At 42.0% G+C, this 20,087-nt stretch overlaps 1 protein-coding gene across 3 annotated transcripts in view; it reads left to right on the top strand.

Moving 5' to 3' along the window:
• ACTN2 (actinin alpha 2) overlaps positions 1-20,087 on the top strand; it is a 63,601-nt gene that overhangs the window by 12,963 nt on the left and 30,551 nt on the right. For all 3 annotated transcript variants that reach the window (XM_081039036.1, XM_081039038.1, XM_081039035.1), the window contains exons 2-6: positions 8,418-8,532; positions 9,449-9,568; positions 10,794-10,880; positions 16,011-16,098; positions 17,704-17,782. In XM_081039036.1, the coding sequence (XP_080895162.1) occupies positions 8,418-8,532; positions 9,449-9,568; positions 10,794-10,880; positions 16,011-16,098; positions 17,704-17,782 (489 nt within the window). The remainder of the gene's footprint in view (positions 1-8,417; positions 8,533-9,448; positions 9,569-10,793; positions 10,881-16,010; positions 16,099-17,703; positions 17,783-20,087) is intronic.

Raw genomic sequence — 20,087 nt, 5'->3', positions numbered from 1 at the left:
CTGTCATAGAGCCACATCTTGTGCATAATTACCCAGGCTCCAAGGGAACAAGCTATTTTGGGAAGCACAGCTCAGGATCAATCGTATGTGAGGCTGTTTGTGAGGTGCCTTAAATGCTTACTTACCAGAAAGTCCTCACAGGACTTCTCCACGTAGGTTGTGCCAGCGTGGGGGAGGCAGGTGTGACCCCACAGAACTCGCAGCCAGCAGCTAAGTCAGGCTCCTGGCCGAAGGACCTCTCTAAGCTCGGATGACCAGGCACCAGTAGCTTTCATGTGGTACTTGAGCTTACCACTTTGTGCCTTTTAGAGCAAAAATGACTTCAACTTTGTTTCTGAAGCTGTTTGATCTGGTTAGTTTAACATATGCTCCCAGCAGTAAAATAATTTGGGGGAAAATCTGCCTATTTTTAATCTTAACTCTGTTTTCCATTTAACAGTTAAAATGGGGTGATTCATCAAGATCACTAACGGTTCTTTAGAAGAGAGAATGCTATATCATTTTTTTGTGTGTGTGATTAAAATTTTGTTTCAAGATTTTTAAAACAGCCCTTGGAATTAGTGTAGAGGTAGCTTGGATCGCAAACCAGCCATGGGCAGCAATGGCTCAGAGAAATGTTTGATATCCTTGCTGATTACAGAGATGTCAGGATGAGTAATTGCTGCTGAATAATAAGAATCAGGAGGACAAGTAATAAGGACTCCTGTAAGTGGTAATAAAATATTTGTAGGATATTTTCTTGAGCAAGGAAGAAATGAACAGATGGAAATACGGTAGCTTCTAGATAAATAAAAAATCTTTATGAAACAGAGAAACGTGCTAAGTAATTCAACCCAGTAATTCAACGCAGCATTATTTATGGTGATCTGTGTAAGAGGGAACGTGGGGACACATACTGGATTTTAAATGGAGATTCTGACATGGAAAAGGAATGCAGTAAGCCAAGACTTAAGACAGTCGTCATTTCCACAGGACGAGGGGCACATACTGTAATTTAAGATCGGCAAACAATAGACTTCAGTTAGTTCCGTGTACCATTCTCGTACATTAATTACTATTTGTCCTCATTGAAATCAGTGACACTTAGATTGGAATAGTAACTTTTCGCTTATTTGAATGTCGACCTCTTTTTTTGAAGAAAGACTCTAAAACTGGGTGTTAAAAGACACTTCTTTAAAATGAAAGATAGTTCTTCAATAAAGGTAAAGTCATGACTCTCATGTAAACCTAAAAATGAAAAATTGTTAAAGATGTTAACCAATTAAATGACAAACCGGAGACGTGTTACCGCCAGTTTGGGAAGCCAAAGAACAGGCACGTTTGGCCCGGTGGACAAGCTCTTCTCTCGGGCACAAGGGAGGTTGTCCCAGTGCTGAGCAGAAGGCATTTCTAGTCTACAGACAGGAGTTGCTTTGCATTGCTCCCCATATTTTTGGCTTATAGTTGTAGGACAGCCTAGGAGGGGAGCGTTAGACAAGGCACCCGTTTCCCATAGACGCTCCTATTTTCCCTGCTAAAAAGGAGCCTTATCAGCCATTTCCCCTTCCCAAATTTCATAACTCTACCCTGTTCCATCTTTCCTGGAAGTTAGGGAGGAGATTCCATGTATGCGAGAGGTCATTCCTCAAAATGGAATTCGTCTGGGCTACGTTTGGTTTTGTGTGAAAACCTGAAAAGCATTTTTTTTTCCTTTCCTGTTAGGCAGCCTCAGAGTTTTTAGCACCTTTCTTTATGTATTCTGAACAGCTCAGGGACCAAATGAAGTCAATCTTCTTAAGAACCTGGTGACTGAAGCCTAAAATTCATGGCTCAGAATTTCTGAGTAAAACCAGACCGGGACAGGACTCTCTTTTCAAGTTCTGGGAGAACCATCTTTCACCTGCCCACTTAAAGTATCATCCATCAGCCAGATGCTATTTTTAGATACCCTCAGCAGTGAGGTTGCCATTTATTTTTCACCAGGCTTTTTTTCCCCCCCTTGGCAAGATTACAGAGTCCTTTCTAACGTTTAAGGATTCTGCATTAAGTTTGACATGATAATAATGGTTTTTAAAAGCCTGGAACTTGAGCAGATACAGATTTTTAGCTCATCAGTTTTGTTTTTTTATTCAACTAAAAAAAAAAAAATCTCCTCGCTGTTCTCTCTGATCTGTCCCAGAAAATCTGACAAATAAGATGTTATTTCACAAATAGTTACTGAGTGCCACTGTGTTCCAGGCACTGTCTAGAACAGAAAACAAAATCCCTTCTTCTCTGTGTGTCACTGTCACCACCATTTATAGAATGTTCAGTGGAGGTGGCTATGTGCCTCGGGTAACTCTGGAATTGTTTGTGGCTTTCCTACCCCTTAGTTTGAGATAGTTAGCTATCCTAACTCTGGCAGAAAGAGATTGGAAATCCTGCATGGAGGCAGAATTTGTTGAGGTGAATTAATAGGGAAAGGCTGCCTCTTTTTTATTTTGTCTTTGAGTAATGAAATTTGTATTTGTGCGTCTCCCTGGAGCTCAAGTTAAAAGCAGTCTTTTGATACTTTGAGGTCCCAATTGATTTGTGACTGAAATTTGCACAGTTTAAACTTGAAGTATTAAACATTTGAATCGGCAGTCGTCTGTTTGACGACTGTGAATATAGGGGTGCCTGCTGGGTGCTGGGTTCTTTGGGGGACATACTGGTGAAGAAGGCAGGATTCGAGGCTACAGTGTTCATCTTGGTTCTTTAATCCATACCGCGTATGCTTGCAGGCATATAAAGCCTGGGAAACCATAAGGGGTCTTCCATTTGCTGCAGAGTGCAATGGGGTTTGCCTTTTTATACGAGTTAATGTTAAGGCTCTTTGGACCATTATGAACCAAGTCCTAATTCCAAATGGAGCCCTTTATATTACTTGTCCCTTAGGAATACATTTTTTTTAAAAAAATGCACACGCAAAATATTTTTACCCCCATCAGCAAAAACTAATGTTCTGAAACCTTGTACCTTGAGGAAGTTAAGATATGCTAATGCTGTTCTTTGTTCTCTGAACGGAAGTATGAGTATTTTCACAAATCAGGAGAAGATAAAGACCTGAGCCCATTCTGGGTTCTGGGGTCACAGGCCCTCTCGCACCCCTTTCTGCCTGTGCACAGCAGCAGTCTGAAATGTGCGGTGCTTGTGTATGCCGGGTTCTTAGAGGTGGAAGAGCTCCTGTGCTCAAGCAGACTTAAATCGTGACTACAGCCTGTCTTTGTTTCTCTTTGCAATGGCTTAATTCCCTTTCATTTTGAACCTCGAGTTTCTCTGAATTGCTGTCACTGATTGCTGTTCTTCTGTGTGCTGATAGCATTTCTATTTGTGAAGTATTTTTTAGTTTCTTGTAATTCATCAGACTTCACAGACAACTAGTTGAATTCGGTTAATAGTACATGGCGAGCTGACCTGCCCACACCAAATACTGAGCTGGTCACAGAGCCAGACTTCAGATTTTTAGGGTCCCTGCCTTTCAGGGCTTTCTAAACTGAGCTGTCACTTGCCCTGCGATTGAGCAGGATCTGGGAGACGAAGCTGAGGTTTGTGGGTGGAGAATAACAGGGCTGCCCACTGTGTAGTTAGATGCCTGGTTACGCAAGTTAGGAGAACATTAGGGCCCCAAATGGACTTTCAAGACATCTGCTACTTGATCGTAGCACATGCAGGACTCTTAAATTAACACTCCCCTAGTTACACACTTCTTCCTGTGATTAATTTTTTAAAAATGTTTTGTGAGTCGTTGAAACGTGTTCTTGGTCACTTGGCAACCGTGGAGTTTTGGGGTTCTTTCAAGATCAGAGGATTATTCAGTGTTCACTCTGCTGAAGGGTCAGCCGCCACTGGGAGTGGCTTCTGAGTCCAGGGAGCTCCCCCAAGGTCAGTGGACACTCCCACAGAAACACTGTTTAAATGTCTCCTAAAGAGGGTTGACTGTCTGAATATTTACATTGAAGTCACGCTGCTGATTTCTGCTGTGCTTCTGGAGTGGTCCCTAGTGTGGGGCGTTGTAACATTTGTGAGGACCCTGTAATGGTGAGGGTCCTCCTGTAATGCTGGATGGGGGTCTTTCTGGCCGAGGGGTTGTAAAGCTTTGTAGTGAACCAGTATCTTTTGCTTCTGTCATTGCCTGCTCTTTACAAGGGTGGGGTTTCCTTTCTTAAATGTCAGAGCTGAGCTTACATTGGCTTCAGAGAAGCAGCTCTGTCCCTCCCCCTCCTACGTTACCTAGAGATTTGACAAAAGTGTGCAGTTTTCTAGAACCCCCTTACTTGCCAAATATGTAGAAAGAACAATTAGAAGGAATCTTGGCAAATTGTAAATTTGTGAAGTGGAAAAAAGAAAACACTAATAAAGTGATTATTGTCAATGGAAACATAAATGGAGCACCTTTAGAAAATGAACTTAATGAACAGAATGTGATTTTCTGGAGTTTTATGTGAGAATGTATGCAGAACCACTGTGACAGGCATTGTTGGCCGGCGGGTTTTGTATTTCTTTTCCTCCTAATAACCTTTTGTCCTATTTCATACATTTGATCATGACAATTATTATCCTTTTTTATTTTTATATATAGCTGGGAAAGTGTCAGGACATGAAGGACAAATAACTGTACGGCGTCCGAGTCAGAAATAGCATCTGAGTTCTGAGCCATGATTGGACTGGGCTCTGCCTGTCCTCTTGGCTCCTTCTTGGGGACCACTGCTCCTGCTTTCCTGGGGCTCGGCTATATTACCCCGAAGGGTGCAGGCCAGGCATTGACATCATGAGCCTCTTGATGTCTTTACTTGCTGAGGAAAGTAAATGACCTACACACTCAAAATCATAGAACACTCAGACACTGCCCCAAACTGTTGGACCTGACAGACAATGCCATTTTATAATTGGTAGGTTTAGAAGCTAAAGCCCTTCAGGCCTGCCAGCCCCCCGAGCTTCATGCTGCAGGCTCTGCCTAATGTCCCAGCCCTCAGTGGACCCTGCTGTGTTTTGTTCAGAAAAGCCCATGGCTGTGATGAGTCTCCATTTCGGCAAGTGTGATCTGAGGTTAGTACTTTATGTAATTATTATTAAAGTACAAGCTGGTTTAAGAAGTATAAAGGAGATTTATATATGTTATGTTGCCAGATTTTTCTGTTTGGAGAAAAATGGAATCGTAAATTGAACAGAGAGTCTTCCAGGAGCCAATTGAGGCCTAGAACCTTGTCGCTAAAAGAAGTGATAATTGACTGACCACATGAAATACACTCATACTCAGAACTGTGTCAGACTTAGGATTGCTTTTTCTTGTCCTCATCTGTTTATCCAGGTGATAAACTCATCCAAGTAGAGATGTGAACTTGTGTTATATAAACGATGATCTAAGTAATCACAGATATTACTCATTTTGATCAAAAGGCCTTTTTCCATTCTCTCAATGCGATAGTCTACAACATAGGTGGTTTATGTCTACAGGTTTAATTAACTTAAATCACAGTCAAATGCATAGCATTCATTCACATAAGCATACTTCAACATTTTAGCAAGGCATAAGTACTGGTTGTCATATTGTATTTTTTAACTTCGAAAAAGGCACGGACATAAGTGCTGGTTGTCATATTATATCTTTTAACTTTGAAAAAGGCAGTAGTGTTACAGGTCTTGTGGATTTGGGACTTTGCTGGTAAGTTGTTCATGAAAAAGGAAAAGGCCTTACCTACCATTGGAGGGGCTCACAGATATTCCCAGAAACTCCTGCAGCTGCCATGTCTTAGGGGTTGAGGAGCTCCTTAGGGGTTTCCTGGGCTCCTGGATTATGTCTGAGAATATTACGGAGGAGACACTGCTGATGGTTTAAGTATCCTTCAGAAGCACCACGTGAAAACACTACTGTAAGTCATGGGGACATGGCCATTATAACCAAGCCGTTGGGGTCCCTTTTAGCACTGGAGTTGGTTAGGTGCCACCTTGTTGGCTCTGAGAAATACTCATTAAAGATGGGGACACTTCATTAGACTTAACTCAATAAAGTGGCTTTTTAGATTAAATTTGTTCTCTGGGTTTGCACAACTGAAAATTACCTATGGTAAATGACCTTCATTGTATCTATTCCTAGAAAAGGGTGGCATCAGACAGATGTCACAGGATTCCAGAGTGGGGCTCAGGAAACGTATTGATTTCATGAGCAGCTTGGGGGTTATACCCAGAAGGGCTTCTGATATTTTCATTGTGCAGGGACTTCTGTAACATGATAACAAGATAAGGTAATTTGCATCAGCAATATTTGCCCATTTTAAGTAGAATCTAAATAAAAACCACTATGTAAATATTTTATATCATTATATTTTCTCTCTGTCAATTACATTTTCAAAAATCACAAGCTGCTATTCTCTTGTACCTTCCCCAAAATTTATTTATATGACTTGTCACAAAATTGTCAGTTAAAAAAAGAAAAACAACACCTTTATTTTACTTGCTGAAAATGGTGCCTGTGATGTTTTTTACTCTAAGAACTTGGTTATCTGGAGACAACCTAAATATCAATCCATAGGGAGCTAGTTACAGAAGTTGCGGTATATGCAACTTCTGTAACTAGCTCCCTATGGATTGATATTTAGGTTGGGATACTATGCGGCCATAAAAAGGAATGATCTGATATGGAATGATCTCTAGGTTATATTTTTTTAAGTGGAAAAAAAGCCACTGAAGTGTAGAACAATGTGTATAGTATGACTGAGTTCAAGGGGCAAAAAAAGAATGTGTGTGTGCGTGTGTGTGTGTGTATGTGTGTATGTGTATGTGTATTCATACATGTGTGGAGATACTCACTGAAGAGATACACAAGAAACCACATCTCTGGGGAAGTGAACTGGGAACTAGGATGAGAGGGAGGCTTTCACTTTCAGCCTTTTGTGCCACTCGAATTGTGAACCGAGGACATGTGTTACCTATTCAAAAAGCAAACACGTAAGGAATATTTCAATAAATAAACAATAGACTCCTGTAATTATCTTAGTTTAAGAAAAACAAAATGTGATGCTCTAGAGAAGCACTGTCCAATGGAATCTTCTGCACAGTCCGTCACAGAGGCCACAAGCCGTGTGTGACTTTTGAGCCCTTGGAAGGGGGCTTTTGCAACTGAACAACTACATTTTATAATTTCCATTACTTTCCATTTAAATAGTCACGTGTGGCCAGTGGCTAGCATGCTGGCTGGGTGCAGATCTAGAATATATGCCTTAGAGTCTCTCTTCAGTTTCTACCTAAAGCGTAGATGCGTTTTAGGAGAAATAATTATCAGTGTAGGCTCCCAGAGTAACCAATGTACGTATTATGGCAAATCCAAGAAAATACCTACATTTTCTTCTTGCGCTAGCACTTAATGCCATCACATATTTTTTGAAATAAGTGACTGTGAGTCAGATTTGGAAATCTTTATTACCCTGGAAAATCATTTTTATGGAAACCGTCTGCTGTCTTCCTTGGAAGCAGTCTATTTTTGAGAGGTTCATTTTCTAGTCTGGAACACAAGCCTATTTGTGTGTCTCCGCCCAGTGTAATGTACGGGCGCTTTGTTCTTGAGCCCAGCAGCTGTTGTGAGGCTAGGGGACAGTTTGCATTCTTGGCCAACAGCTGCCAGGAGCTTTTCTAATCTGGTTTTGGCAGGAAATAGTGCACAAGTGGAAGCCAAGTTAAAAGAAGCTTGAAAAATAAGCAGAATGACTCTGGATGCCACTTAATATATAGTCCATCTTCCTCTGAAGATCGCCCTGGTAACTTGTTAACACGACTAGACTGAGCCCTTCAGGGCTGATCTGTGTCTAATTGTCTTTGAAACCCAGGCTCTATGCCAGTAAGTGGTCGTATTACTACTACTATTATTTTTTTAATGATTGACCATACTGCAAATTTGTCTCATTGATTTAGTTAGTAGTTTAAAACTGTTGTTCATCCAGGGTAACTCGTGGTAGATAATTAGTGGTGATGGGTCCCTCCTCCCTTCCCCTTTCTGTTACACAGTACCACCCACCCTTTGCTCTAAAGTAAGATATTTGACCAGTTTTAAACATTATTTATTCATCCATTCTGCAAGCAAGTATGTTCTTGTTGTGTGCTGGGAATAAGCACGTCCTACAAAGTAAGAAGTTTACAGAAGGTGAAGGCATAGGTGTAAGTAAATGTGGCACCTTTTCAAACAAGGGAAAAATTCCTCAGGTTGATATACCAAATAAACGATTTTTTTTTGTCTCTAAAGAGGAAATTTTACTAACATCTTACTTTGGGCCTTAAATCATTCTTTCCATCCAATTCTGTTTCATGATCCAAGGAGCTCCAGCCTCTTAGATTCCCCAGAATGTGTGAGATGGCGCATGTTGTCCCTCTAGAGGGGTCTGCCAGCCAGCGGGGCTGTGCTAAGCTGTGCGTGGTTCTCGTTGTAGACCTTCACTGCCTGGTGTAACTCCCACCTGAGGAAAGCTGGCACCCAGATTGAGAACATCGAGGAAGACTTCAGGAATGGCCTGAAGCTTATGCTGCTTTTGGAAGTCATCTCAGGTTGGTCTGAAGCATTTCCCATCCATGTTGCCCTTCCCTGGTTCTTCTGCATGTGGGCAGCACATATGCCTCTATGTAAACGTGACTGTGTCACAGGTTCCCTTTGACCCTGGCTGGGCCAGAACGAGATATTATTGGTAAAGAAATCCTTTCAAGGAGCAGTCTGCCTGGAGTTATTTTTCTGTTTAAAAGGGAGAGAGCGCTGTTTAAAATTGACTTAATAAAATAATGTTTATACCACCCACCTAGTAACAAAATAAGGGAAGAAGAAATGACATTTATATGACTACTCACCATGTTGCCCTCTCTGCTCTTAGTTCAGCTAGTGTGTATTCCAGAATTATCTGTCATGCAAAAAGCCAGTGTACATGCTGGCAAAACTGTGGAAACAGGAGTTCAATCCTGAGGGGTTATCCTTTGCCCTGAATATCAGTTGCCTGGGTTAGACTTGGACTAGAGAGTGGGTCGCCATTGAAGAAGTGTGACTGGGAAGGATGATGGCCAGTCTGCTCTGATCCATATATCTTCATAATCAGATGTCTGAGATGAACGCTGGCAGCCACCTCTGTGATTTGAACTAGGCTGCCCTGAGTTCTTCTGACAGCTAATCAGCAGCCCCAGTGCTCCAGCGACACCAGACAGCTTCTCTCTTGACTCATTTGTAAGTTGGTTCATAGGCTGAACTGGACACTCCCAGCAGATCGGAAAAGCATATGGCCTTAGTAGCAGGGCTCCCCACTGGTCCATTTGATCTTGAAAGTTTTGTGGTTCATGTTCCCTCTGTGATTTAGAAACTAGGACACATCAGAAACAACTATTTTCACTTAAGGAAAGCACGGACTCTGAATTCTGGCATCTTGATTCTGCCTCAAGGGTTTACTTTCTCTGTCTACACTGTTGCTTTTTTATCCAACAGGGGAAAGGCTGCCCAAACCTGACCGAGGAAAAATGCGATTCCACAAAATTGCCAATGTCAACAAAGCCTTGGATTATATAGCCAGCAAGGGCGTGAAACTGGTATCCATCGGGGCTGAAGGTAAGCTGTGATGGGAGTAACCCTGAGGCCACAGTGACCTCAGGGTGGGGCTGGGGGCCTGCACTGGATGTCAGGCTCTCCACTAGTCTCTGAGCAGAGAGATGAGGACAGACGTGCCTTAATGGCAGAGCAGGCTCTAGGGTTATTTGTAAAGAATAGTGTCAATACATGTCGTCTGCTTCAAACCAATTATAGGAACGAGAAAGAACTTATACATCCCAATAACTTAATGAGAACTAAGTAATAGGAAGGACAGTCTCCATCTTCATTCTCTGAGGGCGATCGGGAGTCCTGGTGGGTTTGGCAGGAGCGGAGACTACCTTCCCTCCCATTATACACAACTGCGTCTGTGAACCTGCCGACTGGCAGCTGCAAGAGGGCCGAGGATAAAGATGGGCCCATGTTCTCTGTATTTCCTTGCAGTGGTCCCTCATATCCATGGTTTCACTTTCTGTGAAATCACAGTCCAAAAATATTAAATGGAAAATTCCAGAAATAAATAATTCATAAGTTTTAAATTGTGTGCCATTCTGAGTAGCACTGAGGTCTTGCACCATCTTGTGCCATCCTGCTCCAGCCCATCCGGTATATGAATCATCCCTTTGTCCCTCGTCTCCATGCCGTCGATGCTCCCCGCCCATAAGTCAGTAGACATCTTGGTTATGCGACCTGCTAACACAGTGCTTGTGTTCAACTCTTACTCATTTAACTTAGTTATGGCCCCAAAGCATAATAATAGTGATGCTGGCAATTTGGATATGTTGGCGAGAAGCCATAAAGTGCTTTCATTAAGTGAAAAGGTGTGTAAGTACAGGAGAAAACATAGTATGTACAGGGTCCTATACTATCAGTTTCAGGCATCCACTGGGAGTCTTGGACCATACGCCCCACTGATAAGTGGGGGGCAATTGTATTTAGTGCCTTAGCTCATCTCGTCTTTAAACTTTGGAAACTCATGGGTTGTTTTCAGCGGTTATGCATATGCAAGATTTGTGCTTATTATTAACTCAGAATTCATTTAAACTGGAGACATTTGGTTATGAATATCATATGTATAACTAGACACCCTGTGACACTGATAAAAATATAAACTGGTCTTTCTGTATATATTTTTTTCCAATATTTCTGAAGTCAAAACTTATGGGAAACAAAGCTTATAAGAAAATTGTATGTACTGATTATGTTGTCTTTACACTAATGTGTTGCTGATTTTTCTTCCCAAAAGAGATTGTTGACGGCAACGTGAAAATGACCCTGGGCATGATCTGGACCATCATCCTCCGCTTTGCTATTCAGGACATTTCAGTGGAAGGTAAAAGACATGGTTAAAAGTCTGATGTTATTAAGAGACTTACAGTAACTTGTCAACTGAGCTTACAAATTAAAATTTGAATATTGTTTTATAAAATTGAACAGTCACTTCCATGATTGAAGGAAAGACATACAAGTTGGTTTTTCACAAGTTTTATATAGCTATGGGAAAAGATTTTAGCAATACCCTTTCATTCATAGGGTTTTGGAAAAGATGAGCTCGTGTTCAGAACAGAAGTCACTCTTTAAAATGAACATTTATGGAGCTTCTTTATTGCTTATTAAACTGGTACATTCACAAGTATCACAGAGTTCTTTAGACTTACAGGTGAAACATTATTTTTTTCAGGTACAAAAAAGATACTCAAAATCCAAGTTTATTTGTTGGCTCTTGCTTCCATTCTCTCTTCCTTCCTTTTGCTCTCTTTTCCTTCCTTCCTTCCTTCCTTCCTTCCTTCCTTCCTTCCTTCCTTCCTTCCTTCCTTCCTTCCTTCCTTCTTTCTTTTCTTCCTTCCTTCCTTCTTTCTTTTCTTCCTTCCTTGCTTCCTTGCTTCCTTCCTTCCTTCTTGCTTTTCTCCCTTCCTTCCTTCCTTCCTTCCTTCCTTCCTTCCTTCCTTCCTTCCTTCCTTCCTTCCACCTAACAGCTGTTCTGTCATTGTAATAGAGTCCTAATCGTTGGTGTTACCACTGAAGATGAAAATCTTTAGTCATAAAAGCCCACTGTATCCCTAAGTATTTTGATGACTTCGGCTCTTTTGAAAACTGTCAAACTGACATTCTTAAAATTAGAACATTGCCTATTTGGACCTCAAATCACAAAATGTATAGGTGTAGAACATATTTAAATGTGGTTTGAATTGTCTCATTGGCTTCCCCTACCTTTGTCACCTAACAGGTGCCCAGGTACCTGAATAGTGAGGGGATGAGGTCATTGTTTATAATTCTACCTGGGACAGAGTACCTTCTGACGCTGGTCTTTTTAAGTGATTTTAGTTACTAATCAACCAACAAACATTAAAAATCAGCAATTTGCCTACTGTTGTTGTTCCATATGGCAGGAAGCCTACAGTACTTGCCCTTAAGGAGTTTCTGATCACTTGAGATTATTCCCTTCTAGCATTGAAGCTCCATTTACATGACCTAAAAATCAAACCTATCACAGTATTAAAACCTCAATAATTCAGGGTCAGAATGACAGCCAGCTTGAATTAATAAGTAGTCTGAATTAGAAAACCTCGTCCAATATACTTTTGTTAAAGTACACACCATTTATGCTAATAAAAATAACAAGATGCTTCTTACAAGTTCCTGCTTTATTAAAAAAGAGTAATTTATAATAATTTCGTAAGTTTGATATACTTCTAAATTTAAATATTTAAGCAGTTGAACTCAGTTTAAAAAACAAATACTATTTTTAAAAATCTTGTTTACACTATGGCGTCTGCTAGAGTAGCAAATTCTTTTTATAGAGGTGAACTTGGCCTCAGGTTTTTTCTCATTGGTTACAAATTTCACATTGTGATGATATTAATGACTTAATTCCATTTCATGGGTAGCTATGAATGGTATTATCCCTTAGAGAGTTTTCCCCAAGTTTTTACTAATAATTAGATAATCAAACCACAGTAGTTTCTAAAACATCACCATAAAAAAGATATATTAATCTGCTTTTCAGAAGATCAAGAAATTAAATGTTCAAAAGTGGTTAATTTCATGTGGCAAAGTGCCCACATCTCTTCAAGCAGGTGTCTTTCCATGGCCAACATAGTAGATGATGTCGGTTTGCTGACTTACATTGTTATTTGTTTTACTTTAGGGAGTTATTTCTTAACAACCTCACTTAATTTCTGTAAGTCTACAGTAAAATCACCTTAATTTGCTTTGATATGTGTATGTACAAAAAGGTGTTGTTATTACAATCGAGTCCTTTGAGGAGCCAGTCTCCTTCAACAGAACGATGGGCCTCATCCAAGAAATAAATGAGAGATTAATGTGTCTGTTGGTGAGGGCAGTTCAGATGTAAGTACATGGGGTTCCTGGGTGCGTCATACGGTTTTTCACAATAAATGACACTACCTATTTATAACATGCATTTTACACTCCCGATCAGGCTTTTGTGTGTGGATGAGTGTGCGCCAGATGGCCACGTTTCAGCGTTCACTTGGCCCTGCAGGGAGCAGGGTGTCCCACAGTCATGGATATACTTGGCACAGGCTTGTTGACCTTTTGCTGAAAGCCTGGACTTGGGGGTGGGAGTGTCATTTTTGATGACAGCAGCCAATGAAACAAGGAGAGAACTTTGTTCCACATTCATAGCCTAAGAGTGTTCAGTCAGACACAGTCAGACAGAAATGAGATGAGACTCACGGACTTGTAAGTCTAAACTTCAGTAGCAGTTATAAGATTTTATTGATGTGCTTTACCTCTCGTACTTTTCTAATCTAAGTGTCATTTAAACTTTGTTAAATGCAGCATTATTTCTTCCCTATGTACTTTTCCTTAGTAATTACATTGGCCAGGACCCAAAGGCAGGCAGCTAAGTACATAGCACAACAACTAGATGGGGAGTTTCATATTTCCACACCTGTACCAGTTAGTATATTAATACAACTTTAGAACTTTCAGTCTATTTCATTAACAGGAATTTGCTAGGTAAGAGGCATGAACAGGAATCATTCAGATTATTCTTGTAGCACATGAAATTTTAGGGAGTGTGTTTATTTCAGCTGGGTTCAAGGTCAAAGAAAAGTCTAAATGAGATTGAACAACTTAGATAAATAATTACAGCATGCTTATTTTGATTTGAAAAAGTCAACTTCAAGCCCTTAGTGACATGGAAGGTGAGGGCCCATTGTTAATTACGAGTCCACATTAATTACTGTTACAGGGGCTTTCAAAATTGTTAACACTTAAATTAGGCAGAATTCTGTGTTCTTTTCCTGTCTTTGAGGAGCTGTTTGGTGTATGTGACTTTGGGTCCTCCAGCAGCAAGTGTCACGATGATGTCTTAGTCTGCTCAGGCCGCCATAACAAAGATCAGACTGAGTGGTTTAAACAATAGAAATGTACTTCTCACACTTGTGAGGATGGAAGTTCAAGATCAGGCTGCCAGCATGGCTGGTTTCTGCTGAAGGCCTTCTATTGGCCTGTAGATGGCCACCTGCTTGCTGTGTCCTCACATGGCAGAGAGACAGGCAGACAGAGCATGCGTGTGCCTATACATGCAAGCACTCTGGTGCTTCTTATAAGGGCTCTAATGCCATCATGACCTTGTGACCTCGTATAACCTCATATAACCTTAATTACCTCTCAAAGGACCCATCTCTAAAAAACCATCATGCTGGGGTTTAGGGCTTCAACATAGGAATTTGCTAGGGAAACAAGCATTCAGTCCATTACAGAAGTGCAAGAGATTCATGCTTGGAAGTGCAAGGGAAATGCCTGTGGAGGGTAAAGTATGGGGAGCCGGAGATGGCAGAGAGAGCCTTTGGGCCAAAGCGCCTGGGTGACACCGGTGTTGGAGAAGGGGAAGGGAAGGGATGAAGAGTCTTATTCTGCAGTGCTGTCCCCAGGCCAGGTCAGCCAGGCTGATGGCGGTGCTGAAGCCTAAGTTGCTCTCAGAGGAGCCCCATTGGGGCAGGAATGTGCCCTTCCTCCCACAGTCTGTGGCTGGAGCAGCCTGAGGAAGTGTGGCCCCTAGGGATTGGAAGGGCAGGTTCAGAATGTGGCCTCTGGGACTCCCTGTCTTCCCTGTGCTCCCAGCAGCAGCTTCTTGGTGCCACAGGGAGTGGTTGGCTTTTTAACTTGGTCAAAACTCAAGCACAATTTGTAACCACAAGATTGCCCCGGGGATATGAAAGACAGTTTGGGGAATATAATCAATAATGTTGTAAAGATTTTGTAAGGTATTCGATGGGCACTTGTCTTATTAGGGAGACCACTTCATGGATGGTGTAGGTGCCTGACCACTGTGCTGTACACCTGAAACTGAATAAAAATGAATGTTAACTATAATTTAATATATATAGTCACGGGATATGGAGTACAGCATAAGGAATAGAGTCAGTGAAATGGTAACAGCTACATACGATGTCTGAGGGATAGTAGATTGGGGAGGGAGGTTATCACTTTGTGAGGGGTGTAAATGTCTAACTATTACATTGTTTTGTACACCTGAAACTGAAAAAAAGAAAAAAACTCAAGTGGCCAAACTTGAAACTTTTTTTTTTTAAAGATTTTTATTGGGGAAGGGGAACAGGACCTTATTGGGGAACAGTGTGTATTTTTCCAGGATTTTTTCCAAGTTGTTGTCCTTTCAATCTTAGTCGTGGAGGGTGCCGCTCAGCTTCAAGCTGTTGTCGTTTCAGTCTTAGTTGTGGAGGGCGCAGCTCAGCTCTAGGTTCAGTTGCCGTAGCTAGTTGCAGGGGGTGCAGCCCACCATCCCCCGCAGGAGTGGAACCAGCAACCCTGTGGTTGAGAGGACGTGCTCCAACCAACTGAGCCATCCAGGAGCTCAGCGGCAGCTCAGCTCAAGCTGCCATGCTCAATCATTAGTCGTAGGGGGCGCTGCCCACCATCCCTTGTGGGAAATCGAACTGGCAACCTTGTGGCTGAGAGCCCACCAGCTCATGTGGGAATGGAACCGGCTGCCCCTGGAGCCAGGAGCACCGAGCTCCAACCGCCTGAGCCACCGGGCCAGCCCCAAACTTGAAATTTACCAATAAAAGCTTTTAAGTATTATAAAATCTCTAGGTAAGGAAATAAATTTGAGACATAGTGGCTTGTGTGAATTTTATTTACCTAAGAATATAAATGATAAATGAAGTGAATGACAGGTTAGTTAAGTCATATAAACTTACACATTTAAAAATTTTTCATAAGAAAGGTAAATTACCAATAACTTTGATGTTGGTTTTATATTTATGGTCATAATTTGCAGTTGCCTTTTTGAGACCCTTAAGTGTCACCAGAAGTCCGTCACTGGGCGCGGGGCTCCAGCTCCCATCCTCTTGCTGAAACAACGAGAAGCAATGATGTGTTAGGTGGCTTGGCCCCTAGAGGAGTGACCAAAGTTGGGTGAATGGAGTGGTGAGCATTTACCTGGGAACACTTTTCTTGGCTGTCATTCCAGAAACCTCTGCCAAAGAAGGCCTGTTGCTGTGGTGTCAGAGGAAAACCGCTCCTTACAGGAATGTCAACATTCAGAACTTCCACACCAGGTGAGCACTGGGGCCCTGCAGTCCTTACATCCTCGCTGGAATCGCGGGGGCAGAGGGTACCCTGTCTATTTACACTGGTGTTTCCTGCTCCTGCTGGTGGCAGGACTAAGGCCATTGAATTTTTGGTGTATAGAGACTCCCAGGAAAAACGTGTGCGTACGGCTCAGGATGCTGGTAGAACAGCACTGTATTTACCAGTGAATATCATGTGGTGTCCGAATGGGTCGTCAGAACGAGGGGGTGTGAGAAGACGCCTTCCCGAGGCCCTCACCTCGCACTGGGCCATGGCGGCAGGAATGGCTCCTTGGTGGGAAAGAAGGGGCTGTAGCAGAGTCTGATACCCCCTGTCCTAGCTACACTCTGATCCCTCTTGTGCTGGAATTCAAGAGATGTAGGAAAATCATATTTGAAAAGTTATAGGAACGAGGATGAATGAAATCCAGATATAATCTGAGAGCATGACTGTAACTTGTTTCCATCTTCTTTCTCAGGCAGATTCTCTGCCATTATTGGAAGAGTGGTTTAGTTTTTTAGCCTCTGGATGGTGGGTCAGCTCTGAATATAAATGGGTCCCGCCACCATGGAGAACCAGAATGAAGAATAAGGACCAGACACAACAAAAACTTGGTACACATGAAGGTGCAGGCACTGAGCCTTGAGTGTAGAGATGGGAGAGGCCTCTGCTGGCCTCTGACATGCTGTCTGCAGGGTGAGAGGAGCCAGTGTCAGTGTCAGAGGTCCCAGACGTGTTTCCCATTCACCTTCTTGCTCTTCCTCTGCCCCGAGAGTGGCCCACACACTTCAGCAGTGTGGCCCTGGGTTCTCTTCTCCTCCGGACCCTTTGAGGAACAGCACTCCTGCCCCCAGCCTTCACTGGTCACTACAGGGGAGCCCATGCCAGGTTGTCTAAGGAACGGTTAGCACTGGTGTCTCTGGGGAGACAGACTGGGAAGCCACGTCCTCCCGGCTGAGCCCCTCAGGTACCTACGTGTGCTTGCCTTTAAAAAAATAATGATAACCTTATGAAGAAAGACAGAGGGATCTCCTGGGATCTCCAAGAGTGGCTTTTTAAGTGTGTGAGAACACTTGGAGGGAAGTGTGTGCTGCACACTTCTGAGTAGGCGTCCTTCTGTATGGTTATTGGGCAGACTATGGGGAAAGGTCCAGAATGGAGACTGGAGAAGAGAGAGAGAGGAGGCAGTCAGGACTGGGGGTGCAGTGGCAGAGGAGGAGAGTGGGACAGCAGGTGAGAGGCGTCTTCCCTCCGGTCACTGCCCGTTCTCCCAGTACAGAACCAGACTGGGCAGGAGGAGGGAGGAGGCTCAGGGAAGGTGGGCCTGAAGCTGAAAACGGAAATGGACAGCAAGGGGGGGTGACAACCCCCCTCAGACCCTGGGAAGCAGACAGGTATTCAAGGAAGGGGCGGCAAGGTCACTGCGTCGGGTAGGGATAAGGTACACGCGTGGGGTCTTTCCTGCCTCAGTCACACAGAAGGAAGTTAGGGGCCGCGCGGCCCGCATTTCAGGCCAGTGTCTGAGCAGCGCAGACTGTGCTGCTGCTCTCTCCGCATTAACCTGTGTTCCTGTTCTTCTCGACGTCGTGCAGCTGGAAGGACGGCCTCGGACTCTGTGCGCTCATCCACAGACACCGGCCCGACCTCATTGACTACTCAAAGCTTAACAAGGTTGTCCTGGGGCCCGGCATGCCACGACGTCCTGCCTGCCCCCAGTATGTTGTCCTGAAAATGAGCACATCAGCACTAAACTCTGCAAACACACAGCCCCCCAGCTGGCCTGGCACACCATGCACATGGGCGGGGTGTCAGGAAATGCCTACCTGTTACACCTAGGGGAGGGCAGGACCCAACGCCAGTCACCCTTTTGCCCAAATTAAGCTATGGTTGTTGATTGGGCATGATACAATATGAGGGCTTTATGTATCTTTGTTACAGACTTTCCTTTCCTAGATTGTAAATATGAGAAGAGAAGCATATACATACATACATATATATATATATGTATTTTTCTTTTTGAGGAGTAAAAAAGGTTCAAATCCTCCCAGCCTTCTTTCTCCATTCCCTTTGTCTTTTCTGAAGGACTTAATTGCAGACATATATATTCGAAATTTATTAATTTTTTTCTCACACAAGGGACACTTTATAATTATCATAATTATCTCACTATCGGTACAAAATATTGGTTGTACCCTAGAAAAGAAGTTTGGGGGTTTTGTTTTTTCTCTTTTCAAAAAAATTCAACTTAGGAAATTTTAATTCTCTCTTTAAGTTTAAGCTTTAGTGTGCTTACATTTCAAATAGTTTTCAAATTCTTTCTTTAAAAATAGTTTGAAAATGTAATCTGTGCTGGAAAAAAAGAAATCCATGCCCCATCCATCTCATGGCAGACAGTCTGGGCTGCCTTAGAAGTAAAGCCGTGGGAAGGTTTAAGGCCAAGGGCCTTGCCTGCATTCACGTTCCTCCAAGTGGGTTAGGGCACATTTCTCGGGCTGCTGGTGTGCTTAGCTCGCCCTTCCCATCGTGTTGCTATTTTGCTGGAACCTGTTCCTGCATGCTGCCCTCACCTGTGTGGCATGGATGGTTGTTGGACGGTGTCCTGGCTTTCACCGCCTTGTTAGCTGTCACCTGCTTACCACCCTCCTCCTGGCCTGTCTCCACTGACCACAGTGTAGCACGTGCAGAATTTACTCATATCCTGAGATTGGTACCACAGCTGTGATGGAAGGTTGCCTAAGAATGGAGCACCCAGAGTTTCTCAACTTTTCAAAGTATATATTCTCTTATCCCTGATTTTGAAATGTTTCAAATATACAGATAGTATATATATATTTTTTTGTTTTCAATTAATCATTATCTCATTTGCAAAATGAGGGGATTGTACTAGAGAGACTTAGTTTCACAAGCAGTTTATAATGGTCAGTTTTTATTACAAAAGGTCAACAGACCTGTGGTAATTGGCCATCTGTGATGGGTAAGAAAGTGATGATTACAATAGCAGCTAATACTTACATAGCTCTAGCTAAGATAGCATTATAAAAAAATGCATATATGTTCATTATATATATGTTTATTATATATGTATTAATATGTATGTTATATATTACATATATTAATATGTTATACATATATGTACGTTAATATTAATGCATATATTAACAAATATGTATTATATAGACTATACATACTCATTCAATCTTCATAATGCACAGTAAATATAACGCACCTATAAAGTAGGTATTATATCCCAGTTTTACAGATGAAGAAAGTGAGCAAGGAATTTAGTAATCTGCTCAAGGTTACATGGCCACTTGCTGAGCCAAGAAAACACTCGCCACATTTTATCTCTTTAAGTTACAGTCTAAATGAAGTAACTTTCACAAAGTCTCAGAATCATTACTCTCCATTTTTAATGCTTAATTTTTTCTTATATGTTAAAAACAAAAAGCAGGAAACTTTTACTCAGCTATGTGGCTTTATGAACATTTGCATAAAAAGTCCAGTTAGAACTCACTCTAAGATATGGCTACTTTCGATGAAATACTTTTATGCTTTGTTTCACAACATTTAGTTGAAAAAGCTTTCTGCCTGAAAAAGCTTTTTGCCTGAAATATGTTCTGTGAGGCCAGGAAGCTTCCTTTGCTTTCTTCTTTGAATACTGTGAATGTGTTTTTGAAGCCTGCACTTTTTAAATGTTTCTCCATATTGAAAGCATTGTGCTCATTGCAAAGTATTGCAGTTTCTAAAATGTTTAAGTAGCTTTGATGTGAAATTCATTAAAGTCATTCCCAGACTAATACTATTTTTCATTTTTATTTTTCTTTCTTACATCTTTCCCCCTCCCATCCCCATCCTAGATTCATAACAGTCAATTTCTTTAGTGGATCAAAACAAAAACTGTTAAATAAGTCTTAGTTTTTCAGTATTTTGGTTATACAGCTCTGGTTAAATTTATTTTGTTACATTATATATATTT

The sequence above is a fragment of the Rhinolophus hipposideros genome (genome assembly GCF_964194185.1).
Source record: "Rhinolophus hipposideros genome assembly, chromosome: 26".
Classification (NCBI taxonomy): domain Eukaryota; kingdom Metazoa; phylum Chordata; class Mammalia; order Chiroptera; family Rhinolophidae; genus Rhinolophus; species Rhinolophus hipposideros.
The sequence above is the reverse complement of the archived record's forward strand: the minus strand, read 5'-3'. Positions and strand labels throughout refer to the sequence as shown.